This window comes from Sebastes fasciatus, chromosome 13, assembly GCF_043250625.1.
Source record: "Sebastes fasciatus isolate fSebFas1 chromosome 13, fSebFas1.pri, whole genome shotgun sequence".
NCBI classification, from domain to species: Eukaryota; Metazoa; Chordata; class Actinopteri; order Perciformes; family Sebastidae; genus Sebastes; species Sebastes fasciatus.
The window spans coordinates 19,517,549-19,530,379 of NC_133807.1; the positions used below are offsets into that span (position 1 = coordinate 19,517,549).

The 12,831-nt window shown below is 38.9% G+C and overlaps 1 protein-coding gene across 1 annotated transcript; it reads right to left on the reverse strand.

Annotated features, from left to right (window-relative positions):
• Positions 1-4,555: 4,555 nt before the first annotated feature.
• On the reverse strand, positions 4,556-8,708 carry gper1 (G protein-coupled estrogen receptor 1). Its single transcript, XM_074657472.1, has 2 exons — positions 8,219-8,708; positions 4,556-6,943 (listed from the first exon to the last, which is right to left on the reverse strand). The coding sequence occupies exon 2, from the start codon at positions 6,576-6,578 to the stop codon at positions 5,475-5,477; it is 1,104 nt and encodes a 367-aa protein (XP_074513573.1). The 5' UTR covers positions 6,579-6,943; positions 8,219-8,708; the 3' UTR covers positions 4,556-5,474.
• Positions 8,709-12,831: the final 4,123 nt, after the last annotated feature.

A 12,831-nucleotide genomic window follows, 5' to 3' on the forward strand; every position in this document is an offset into this window, starting at 1 on the left:
TCAGACAATACACCTTCTCTGTGAATGTACTGTTTGTATTGTTTTTTATACATTTAAATAAAAAATAAAATAATAATAATAATAAAAGGATGAAAGAATATTTCCCTCAAATTCATAACAATGACTATATATATATATATATATATATATATATGTATACTGCATATAAGATGGTTACAGCTGATTCCCTTATCTCTAGTAATACACCTCTGTGAATGCACTTTTTTTTTTTTTTTTACATTTAAATAAAAAATTAAATAATGATAATAATAATAAAAGGATGAAGGAATATTTCCCTCACATTCATAACAATGACTATATATATATATATATATATATGTATACTGTATATAAGATTGTTACAGCTGATCCCTTATCTCTAGTAATACAGCTTCTCTGTGAATGTACTGTTTTTAGTTTTTTTTTTACATTTAAATAAAAAAATAAAATAATAATAATAATAATGTGAAGGAATATTTTCCCCACATTCATAACAATGAAAATTTCAATGAGCCACCAAAAAAAAGAAAGAAAAAAGTCTGTTAATCCCCTCTTCCTCAAACTATTGTCAGTACAGTATAATTCTAGAGGATAATTCAAAAATCCCTTTATTTTATTTATTTTTTTGGGGGCCTAAAATAGTCATATTTAAGATAATCGCCTCTGCTCTTGAATATAATGGATTAGACACCAAAAAAATGGTACCATTGTCCCACAGAACAACTTTTTTTCCGTCATACTTTTCAGTAAAAAGGCTTGCAACTGGAGCTCCTTACCACCTGATTTTAAGACACAATGAAGATGTCAGCTGCTATACAATACTGACTTGACTTAACTTAACTTCACTGTACAATACTTTGTGCAATAATACAACTGTGCAATACTCGGTCATTAATATTGCATGTACTGTCTACTGTACATTTCAAGAAATATTCTTATTTAATTCTCAATTATAATATTCTTGCATTTATATTTAACACACTTAATAGATCCCACTTCTCAGCATTTGTATTTACTTATTTGCACTGTGGTTATATGTTATATGTTGTATGTCTTTATGCAAATATTTGTACATATTTCTTATTTTTATTTGTATTATTTACTTATATTCTCTACATATATATTGTAGCATTATGTACATAATTTACATGTTACATACTCCTTTATTTATATTTCCTAACCTTATTTTTATTATTATTATTTATGTTTATTAATAAAGTATTTCTGATTCTGATTAAAACAACGATAAAGATGTGAATACTGAATGAAGAGGAATGTTTCTCCACTTAATATATCCATAAAAAATGTACAGCTTCCACATGTTGCATTATAATTTAGATCCTGAGTAATCTATGTGAGAATCTCTTCTTTGCATTTAGATTTGAACACCTCACGTGTGAAAATCACAGCTCTAATGACGGTGAAGGTGTGTGTGTGGAGGGGAGATGTGAAAAGCCTTGCATGTTCTCTCTATGTAGCTCAAAATACTGTGATATGAGCCACTCTTCTTTTTTATTTGTTTATATCTCAGTGATCTACATCCATCAGGCCAGTTGCATTCAGCATACAGGCGTGGACTAGATATAACTGATTTTACAACAGTTCTATATTTACTGCATGTGTTAATCATAAAATTCTTTGTTGAACTGATGTGATGTATTATGGGGAAATATAAAGCATGTATTAGGAGTCATTATATTGTTTTTTTATGGTTCACATGTTTTTTTATGGTTCACATGCACATAAGTTTGGTTTATTCTGAACCCTCCATCATCTGCATCCAGTGTGAATTTACACATTTGTGTTTTAAGTTTTGCTCCTAACAAGACTATATATAAGAATATATTGGCAAATACGCAATTTCATGAGGTCTGCCTGCACTGCATCATGTCAAACTCCAGTCCCTTTTCTTCCCTTTTGTATCTGGGAAGCTAATCTGTTCTATTCAGATCTTTTTTCCTGTGAGGGATTTTAATTTACAAATGCAATTATACGTCTAATCCATTATTCAGCTGCTGAAGTCCACCGAGTGCACCGCCTTGTGATTATGCATAACCCCCGGACTGTCCTGTTGTAATTACTTTTAACATGCCCCACCCACACTCAGCTTACAGACAATGTCCAGTTTACCTGGCAAGAAACACTTTAAGGGTGCTCACCTTTATATAGAATTATATTTAGCTTACCTCGTTTTCTGCATATTATAAGCAGCTCAAGCAAAGTGCAAATTTCATAAAACCAGAATCAATACATTGTTTTTTTTTCAGACTGTGATGTCGTGAAAAGTTAAAACCTGGATTCGTTCAACCGACACAGAATTGGAGGCTGAACGTACATTCAGGTACCAGTTCATTAGATACATACATTAAGTTTTTGAAGTGTCAGAAAGCTTGACTGATTTGACTGAGCTATATTGAAAGATGTTTCTAATGTTTTGTCCATCCTCATTAGCATGCATGAAGGGGACAAAATATTACAAACATCTACATCAACATAATATATCCAATAAAACACCAACCTTACCTTCAGCATCTGAAATTACCACCTTGTTTTGCACCTGTGTGAATTTGATGTTTTTGAGCAACCGCAGCAGGGGTACAATGAGGAAAATGTGCCCATGTGCCTGCAAAACTACTGTTAATCATGATAATTTCATCCAATTTAGTCAGTAAAAAGCTCCAGGATTCGTCTCTAGATAACACTATCATTATCATTTGGCTGCGTGAACATGCTCATAATGTGTCACACATGAATAACCTAAAGATATTGTGTAATGTTCTTTTTACTGGATGGATTTGTTGCTCACAAACTCAATTCAGCATCATCCAGAGGAAGTATTGAATGTAAGCAAGGGGAAAAGTCACACCCTTTTTCCTTTCTGTGACGTCAGTCACCACAAACCTTTAACCTTCCTCAGTAGTCTCAGCTGTACACACAGTCCACTGTCAACCTCTTCTCACAGCATCTCCAATGTGTGTGTGTTTGTGTGTGTGTGGATGTGTGATATAAAGATGATGCTCAGTCTCTTCCACAGTGTTGAACTTGGAGGGTCTTGGTTAGGTGTTGCTTATTTATCTCAGTGAATTTGACAGCTCTCATTGGATTATTACTCCCCTGTCTTCCTGTCTTTGTGCCCTCTGTGGCTCTGACAGAAGATTCTAGCCTTCACACATATGTCTAAATCCACATACAAAATACAAATATATACTTAAACCTGTCTTTGTTAAGGTGTAAAAGACAAAAACGGTGAAAAGTAGAACATGCTTTCTCGCACGGTAAGGATATTGGTGGATGGAAACACGATGCAAGAGAATCTTTACCATCATGCACCACAACAAGTTTAGCATTTTTTGCAGACCTCTAATAAACAATCAGTCAAACAATCCTCAGCGCTGCGTTCCCAGGCTGCTGGGACCGTTACAGCTGGAATAACAGTTTGTGGTTTGGACTCCTGTTTTTCCCAGTCACGCCATTATCTCTGGCTGCCGCATGCACAAACACAGCTCAGGCCCACCGCAGGCTGGCAAAATACATGAATAATATTGATGTACAATCCTCAAAAACTGCATGCACAGAACCTGTTGAGCATGCAGTGTTTGTTTTGTAAAAATGTTAATAAGAGAGGGAATATTCTGTATGTATTTCATATAATTATGCAGATAACTGTAAGCACTATTGCATTTAAGAAACAGTGCAATTTATAATGTTTGTTCTGACGGTTCAACAGACAATTTCAAGCTGTAAAACTTTATGGCAGGTTTCATTAAACTCTCTGATGGGAAACAATTTAAAATATTTAAAGGGCACCTGTGTAGCCTGGTAATCTGCATTAACCTGTGATGAATGTGTTAATGAGCATATTTGCTCTGTCAAAAGCATTCTATCAAGCTGTAAGTGATGTACTTTAAGAGAATACACACGTCCAGAGACGGCCTTTTGGAATCAAAATATGTTGATGTCATATGTTTGATTTTAGAATTTGTATTAATTGAATAAAAAAATAGCTGAATCAGTTCACAGACAGAAAAACAAGCCACAAATGTCCAGATGACGTATGTTTTACATGATTTTTTTTGGTGTCACAGGCCCATTACTTGGGTTGGCCATTGCTGTTTATCAGTGTAAAATATGTTAAAGATGGGTAAGAAGAAAAGATTGAAGCAGCTTCATGTTATCAACATTGAATGATGTGTTTACCCAGTCTCATCCCCTCCTGGCGAAACAACACCTGCCTCTTTGCTTTACCATCATGCTAACAGGAGCTGACAAGTGGGGTAATAACACAGCCGTCTCACTGACTCCTGCATTAACCAGGATATATATGATCTCACACATCACATATTTGAGATTGATCTCACAAAAAAATACATTTGGTATGTTGCTAATTCACCTCATAGTGTGACCAAAATGTCCATAAATAAAGGGTGCAGCTTCATTTATTCCATGTAATACTTGAAGACATGTAGCTATGTTAAATGTTTTGAAACACATCTCTCAATAACTTCCACTTTTACACTCCTGGAAAAGTGGGACATTTTCTTTATTTCTAAAAATAAAACATTTGAACATTTTTTGTCCAATGAATGTTTAACTATACATAAGGCAATTTTCTTTCAACAGAAGAAAAATCATGTCAGCTGAAATGCACAAAGCAAAGGGGTACAGTAATATATATAATATATTCGACGAGGACAGTGAAAAGCAAGTCACTGGTGCTTGTTGGGTCTTTGATTTTGTTCCCAAAACTGTGATTGTTTTATGTTGCGTTTCTACATTTTGTCATGGGTTGTCATGGTGGTATTGATGTAGATGGCGGATATGTGTTGTTTTTTTGATAAATGCATGTTTTTCTTTTTACATGTACAGATGATAGTAACTGAAAATGACCCTTCTGTTGCAGATGAAACGGAGAGCCTGATTAGATTTGACGTGATGCAGTATTTCCTCTATGCCTTTACTATTTCTACTGGTTATCCCACATACCCAGAAACTGTTCTGGAAGATTTGCATTATAGATAACAAAAGGCTTCATCATTGTCTGTCTTATACAAAGGCTGGCCCCCTCTGACACTCATCTATGCATTAGTTATCTTTGCCCGCTGGCTGTATACTTCAAGGGTGACTAGATGCTGACATTTTGCTCCTCACTAGCATTTCATTTACTGTTGCCTGCCTGGCCACCCGGCTAACTTTAACACACCGAAAAGAAAACACGTGCAGATAAGCATGAAAATAGCTTTAAGTATTGTATGTGCGTTATTATCTACTTAAAGGGATGCACACATCAAGTCATTTTCATCCTTCTTTGGGTGTACATTCTTGTGTTTTTGTTCAGAAAGTGAGCAAGTTTACTGATGAGGCAAAGCTAAATAACAGATGAAGAAAAGCGCAGGTCATATATCACCTTGATATGAAGATTTTTTTAGCATATTCTGTGGACTCAGTTTCATAACAAATGTCCCTCTTCTTCACAGTCACACCTCTGACACTTCGCTCCTGACAGGGAGGCGTAAATCGAGGGCGTGGTGGCAGAAGCGGTTCACTACTGACCAGCTGGCCTTCTGCTTAATGAAGAGACGCAGCTTGTCCCTGAAGGTTTCTCCTAGAAAGCTGTAGATAATGGGGTTGAGGCAGCTGTTGGAGAAAGCTGCCAGGTTAACAATGTGGCCTGTGAGCGGGTAGTCATGCCACAGGGTAGTAGCAGTCGTCTGCGACGGGTCGGCCGTGCCCTGCAGCAGCTGGATGCTGATGAAGACGTTCTCTGGCAGCCAGCAGATGAAGAACACCAGAACCACCACCACGATCATGCGCAGGGCCTTCTGCCGCCGCGGCCACAAGCCGCGGTGCTTCTGGGCCCTCATGAGGATTCGCACGATCAGAGAGTAGCATAGACCAATGATGGAGAAGGGCACCAAAAAGCCAATGGTGACCTCCAGCCACTGGATCTCTGTGACGTTGGCGAAGCAGAAGTGCACCTCGCCCCTGTGCTGGGTCTGCACAATGGTGAACGGGAGCAGGGTGGCGAGGATGGACGCCATCCAGATGAGGCCACAGCTGAGCTTGGCGTGCTGCATAGTCCTCAGCGGGCTGCTGCTTATGGAGCTAGCCAAGGCGACATATCGGTCGAAGCTCATCCACGTGAGGAAGAAGATGCTGCTGTACATGTTGACCTGCAGGAACAGGGACATGAAGGTGCAGAGGACGGCGTAGTCGTAATACTTCTCGTTCAGATTGAAGACCTCGATTAGGGAATCTGCCACCAGGATGAGGTCAGCTAAAGCCAGGTTAACAAAGTAAAGGTCGGGGATGGTCATCTTCTCTCTGCTGTTCAGGTTCACCACCAGGATTAAGATGTTACCAATAAATCCAATAGGAAAGAGGAGGATAGTGTAGAGGCAGGACAAGAAGAGGCCGATAATGTAAGATTGGTGTTTGACTGAGTCTTCAGTCAAATCCGTTGTGTTGTACTCATACGAAGTGTTCAGTTGTTCTGTGCTGTTAACATATATCCAGACCAGAGAGGTTGTCTGCTCTTCCATACTGACTGTGATCGGACTGTCTCGAATCGTAGGCCACATGTAGGTCACCCGTAGCTGCTACATCATTAGACCCTGTTAGCTCCCAGTGATGTCTCCTTAAAGGGTGAATCATCTATGCAGCGTTGGCATGCTGACAGAAGTCAGGTGAGTGGAACTAAATGGTTACGGCTTCTTTGACCTCATGGCGACATCAAGGTTCATCTGCTAATAGATTCCAAACACAAAGCAGAAGCACCTCCATGTCTTAAAATCGTCCTTTGGCCTTTGTAACCTGATGATCATCACAGAGTGTCCTGAGATCAGAGGGGGGACTTCTTTCTCCTCCTTTGAGTCATCTGTCCAAGTCCACGTGTATCTTTATTCAACAAGCCTCGGCCAGAGACGCTATTGCTGTGACACCTGAGCTGTGGAGAGGAGAACAAAATCAATCAGGTGCACAGACTTGGAAAAAGCAGCAATCTTGTGTGCAGTTAAATGAGAATAACTAGGAGGTAGAGCACTTGTTTTACAAAAACACTTACAAAATCGAAAAAGTATGAAAATGAAACACGTTGGAAAGAGATGTTTAAAATGGGTCTAAAAAAAGATGGCAGACAACTAAGTCTGCACATTAACATTCAGGCGTCAGACTTAAACAGATGCATTGAAATCCTCCTTAGAAATCCTCACTCGAAACGGTCTGTCCTCACTTGATGACTATTAATTGGTGCGATGAAAACATATTTAACATTAACATTTAACCAACCTCCATGTGAACCTCCAGTCGACACACACTCATCACACAAAATCTATAATTTGCAAGCGTTTACATTACTAACTATCCTCCTCCTTGGTTGACGGTTTTCAGGCCCCAAAATCGGTGACTTTCTCCGACGTCTGTATTCTGTTTGGCAAACATGACCTTTAGCAAACATTCACAGCCCTCAGGGTTTTATATCCTCCAGAGGAAACCTTCTGCAATATTAATGCATTCTTATTAACAGTAGTCTTCACAGCGATGGTTCGGCACATGCACAGGGAAGCAAAATGGGATAAATCCATGTATAGGCTGAAAATCTTACAAATTAAATGTCTGCCATAGTTTTTTTAACCCTCCAATAAATAAATAATTGTTATCACAGCATGAGTAGCACACAGCCTTTCCTTTTTAATTTTCAGGGAGAGTTCAAAACCACCCAAAAAAAGCTTACATTTTATCATTTGATTTATAGTCCTGCTATTGAACAAATTATTCAGATAAATTATCTTATCACCAAAATGTTAGTTTACTCTGATATCTGAATGTTAAAATATCCTTTTGTAATCTCAGGATAGGATATTTAAAAGCACATTGAAATCACTTTTGAAACAGTTCTTCTGTTCTGAGATTGTTTTGATCCGCTTCCAAAATTAGTGAGACCTGAAATGAAACTACAATCAGTCACTCACTCCAGACGTGTAACGGAGCAAGATGAAGAGCCAGTTGATGACATAATATACAACTTATTATGCAACTGGATTCCCAAGACATGATGAATTGCCCCATCTATACACTCTAAAAGAACAAATATATACAGTATAGTAAGTGCATCACCTATAATTTGACTGCAAACTGTCCTTGTTTTTAAGATTTTAAATTGACATAAAACCCATAAAGCTCTATTCCATAAGCACAATATGTCAAATAGAGCAGCACTTACTTTTTGAAATGTGGGATTTGTTGCTCCTCCATGCTTGTCCGGTGCATAAGTCTGAGAGCCAGAGATTTGTAAATCCCATGTCCGGGGCTTCTCTTCTGCACCACCTGCTGTTTGGCCCAACCCTGTCTGGAGAGGAGAGGCGGGCGGGAGAGACAGAAAGGCAAAGAGATGATCTGTCGCCCGTGGTTTGGTCACCATGCTTCATCAAATTCCCTTTTCTTTTTCATCCAGTTTGTGATTCCAGGTGTCTGCTGAGCATCTAAAAAGATCCAACTGGCTGAGAGTTGATGTGAACACAAAGGAAAGTTTGGACAGTAAATAAGAAGCGTGGAGCTTTCCTCGACCAGGTTGTGTTGTTATGGAAACAACTTATATTTGTGTGCAGTATTTGTTCACCTGGGTCATCCAGCTCTTAGTCTTAAGGGCCGTGTAAACACACTGCACATTACCCTTTTCTTAGTTTTTCCATCAATCTGTTTGTAAAACAGTTTACGTACTGATCTGTATCGATTATTGATTCCCAAAAGACACTGACCCTGGCTTATTCTCAATACTACATTCAAATAAGGCTTAAAACACTGTGAGCCTTCACTCTCAATAAGTGGGAAACAGAACAGACTCTTCGCTCCTGGGCAAGGAGTAACATTAACATAATTTGGACTAATCTATGTGTCCAAACTGTGGCTATGGAGACCTATTTGATGTGGTATTGGCTAGTGTAATGTCTCTTTTGATAGCCGGGAGGCATTCACTGCAGATGCCTGCAATAATTGCAGACATACATTAACCATATGCGACACCAGAGCTATAAATTGAGCACGCTGCATCATGTCAAAGCATAGTTGTAAAACTAAATCATCTTAGACAATATTGACCCAAACATAATCTATTGATATCATAGTAGATTTATTCCCAAATGATCAGTATGCAGCTGCAAAAACAGCAGCGGGTAGACGGGATAACTTAATATAAAATTGGATGAAATCACTGAGAAGAGAGGCATCTATCTAATAAGGATTAAAGGAAAGACTGGCTGTGACTGTGAGGTCTTCACATGGTGGGAAGGTCACTTCATTCTCAGACAGCCAGAGGGGAGAGAGAAGTCAAGGCCAAGGCTGGATCACTGCCTGGAGGGTGGGGGTTGCAGCTCCTTTGGCAGCGCTGTGCACCGACTCCAGGGCCTTAAATGTGATACAAACAACAACAGAGAGAGCTGAGAGCTGCTGGAGTGGATGTACTACAGGAGTTTGAAGACAGGGCACATCACAGTACTCTCAATGTTCACACCTGAAGCTTGGACAAGTGGAGTTCTTGGTACAGTGGGGTACAATTTAGGATGGTAACACTTCATTTTACAGGTACGCAAATTTCATGGTAATTAGGTGATAATTAGCAAGTAACATATTTGAAATTTCTTTGGAATTTCTGCCAAATTACCCCAATATTTACCTCAAAATTTATCAAAGATTACTTTATTATAAACATTATTTAATAATTATATTTCCCAATAGCTGGTAATTTCTTGAATACATTTCCAGGAAAAAAATATCAATTTAATAAATATGCTTTTTTCCCATGTCTGCTGATAAATAAATAATAATTAGCAAATAACTTCTTTGAAATTCCTCAAAAAACTCCCTGAATCATTACATTACCTACCAGGTTACATTTGTGTAGACAATGAGTCACAAGTCAAGATTTGTGTCTGATCAGAAGTGTCTGGTTTTCCACCTCTGATGAAGAGCAGCGCACAGCTGCTTCTTAAGCCGGAGGGCCCTATTTAAATGATTATATGCTATTTTAGCATATAATCATTGAATTACTGAAGACATGTGAATTATTTCGGTATTGTCCAGTTGTTGCATCCTTTTGGCAGCAGGTGGCAGTTTGGTTATCTGAACAAGCAATCCTTTTACCGTTAAGCCCTCTCAATATTATTTTTCAGGATGATCAATATTCACATTGAACACGGTTGTGTTGCATGGCAAAGTTTATATATGTGATACTCCAAAATAGCTGGTTTTGAATTCCTTCATTTTAATTCTCAAACATTATTATTTACAGGAAAAGAAACGTATGAAAGGTAGAGCATGAAGCTCAGGTATAAATAAATGGCGGCAGCTGGTAGCCTTGCTGGCACAAACAAGTTTGACAAGCGAGGGCATAGCAGAGAATTGAATCTGTGGGTTAGAAGAAGAGGATTTTAGTTGTAGTAGAAAATCGATTCAGCAGCTGAGATGAAGAGAGAAGAGAGCAGAAAGTCTGAGAGGTCATACAGCAGCAGATGTGTGTGATTTTCCCTCAACTACCTGAAATCTCAGTTATTCTGCCCGCATGACTTCACACAGATAAGGGGAAGGTGGGGATGTGGAGGTCAGTCTAATGGAAAGGTGCTGGAGACTGTCAGAGAGAGGAGGGAAGAGGAGAGGAAGAAAGGAAGGAGAGTGTGCATATTTCACTGACTGGTGATGGCGTTAAATGACACCAAGTTAATGAAGTGAGTATTAGTCCAACGCAGCACTCAAGCAGAGCGGGTAAAATTAATATTTTTGGTGGAAATATATCTTAGACATATTTTACAGTTAAATAAAGTATATGTGATACTACTGTTTGAAGCCCAGTAGAGCAGTCTTGGTGCATAATTTTGTAACAGTACCTAAAGACTAAAGGCTAAAAAGTGGAGTTGTGACATTGACTGATTCTAGGATCTCTCCAGACTATAAATCCCTTCCAAGGAACTGATTAAATAAGCTAATGTGAGGTTAACTAAACAGGGAACCTCATCTGGAAAATGTACTTCCAGAAAAAGGATCTTGCGTGTGCTAACACTGGCTGAAATGATGTGTGATGGGAAAGCGTGTTATAAACCACTTGAAGGAATAACGAGGTGTGTTGCAGCAAAAATGATTCATAGCAACAGGTTGTTCTGTTTTATGTCTTTTTCTGTCAGTTCACCCTCCCGAGACCCGCAGGATCAACTTTACTGTCTTTCAGAGGCTAAAGCAGATTTGGTTTTGGAGCTGTATTAATCTAGCTTGTCGGGAAGGAGACTAAATAACGCTCTCACTAAATTTTGGCGAGCGATAACTGGCATGTTGATATTCAGAGAGATTCCTTGACCTCTGACCTCAAGATATGTGAATGAAAATGGGTTCTATGGGTACCCACGAGTCTCCCCTTTACAGACATGCCCACGTTATGATAATCACATGCAGTTTGGGGAAAAAATGGTGTATTTGAATATTTCTGCATACTCTATATTCATTGTAATGAGACCATTTTTTGAAACTTGACCTTGACTTGCACTGTATAAAATGACCTGTAGTGACCTATAGGATTATCACAGCCTCATGAAACTTTACAACCACAAAGCATGACCTAGAGCATTCAGAGGATGGATGGCTTTCCTAGGTTGACTGACAATAAGGGGGTTTCTGAGTGTCCAGAACAGAATTGCTCGCCAAAAGTCAAAAGTTGTTGATACCAAATGACAGCATGGCTTTTCTATGGAGTTCCACAACGTTTTGGTGACTTACTGTGGTATTTTGGAGGGATTATTGATCATTTTTGATCAATTCTCGTGTGGTAAAAAGTGTCAAATATAGCACCAAATGAGCATGGAAATGGTCATCAAATACTTCCTTCATAATGTTCTAAGCTTGATTAATTAATTAAGTAATTCATTCATGTTTATTTCTGATTTATGACTAAAACAACTTGACACACAGTGCTCAGAGGCAACTCAAATTAATTCTTCAGGTTCCCAGCTTTCAGATGTTGTACACCACTTCTATGTGACATCTACTGTTGACCTGCTATCTCCCCCTAAAGACCCCCTGTACCCTCCCAAAAAAGACAAAAAATGGGTCTATTGTGGGTCTCAGAGGGTTCAATGACACGTCATCTCCAGACTGGCTTCGGTTTTTGCCTCTTTGTGATCTCTACGACTCTGAATTTACACTTCAACTACTTCCTCTGTAAGACTGGATTCATTTTGTTGAGGGTTGTGAGAGAGGATGCACTCCCTGTGTGCGTCCACTGGGTGGCCCACTGGCATAAACAATGAATAATGTTTGGCAAGGTGGTGAAAATATGAACATCAATGTCCTTTGGCTGAAACTGTGGTCAGTTATGGTGAGATGAGTGACTTTCAAAGAGGCTCGATAATTGAATTATATGGTAAATTGCAAGGAGAATCCAACATTTTCTTTGGTCTCGGTTTTATATTATGACAACCATGAAATCATACCATAACTGTGAAAACACATTGCTATAATAACTTGTGTTTTCTTGTATGAAAAAGAGGCTGAAAAACACAATAGACCTATACTCCCCACCGAGTGACATCTAATCAAGAAGACAACATTACCAGTGCTGTAAAGGGAAGTAGTGGGGTTTAACTGCTTGTTGTTGGGGGAGTGAAAGTGGGAGGTCTAGAGGAGGGAGGGTACAACACCCTCATCTGCCTCCACTTACCAGTCTGATGTGCTCCTGGCTCCATCCAACATCTCCCACAGCCACAACCACAACCTCTGAATGGAACATCCTGCACAGTCCAGCTCCTCTGCGCCGCTTCCAGGGCCCATGTTTGATATTTAGCTGATGCTGGAATT

What these genes read in the sequence shown, in the direction of transcription:
- gper1 (XM_074657472.1), bottom strand. Translation starts at nt 6,578, where the DNA reads ATGTGGCCTACGATTCGAGACAGTCCGATCACAGTCAGTATGGAAGAG.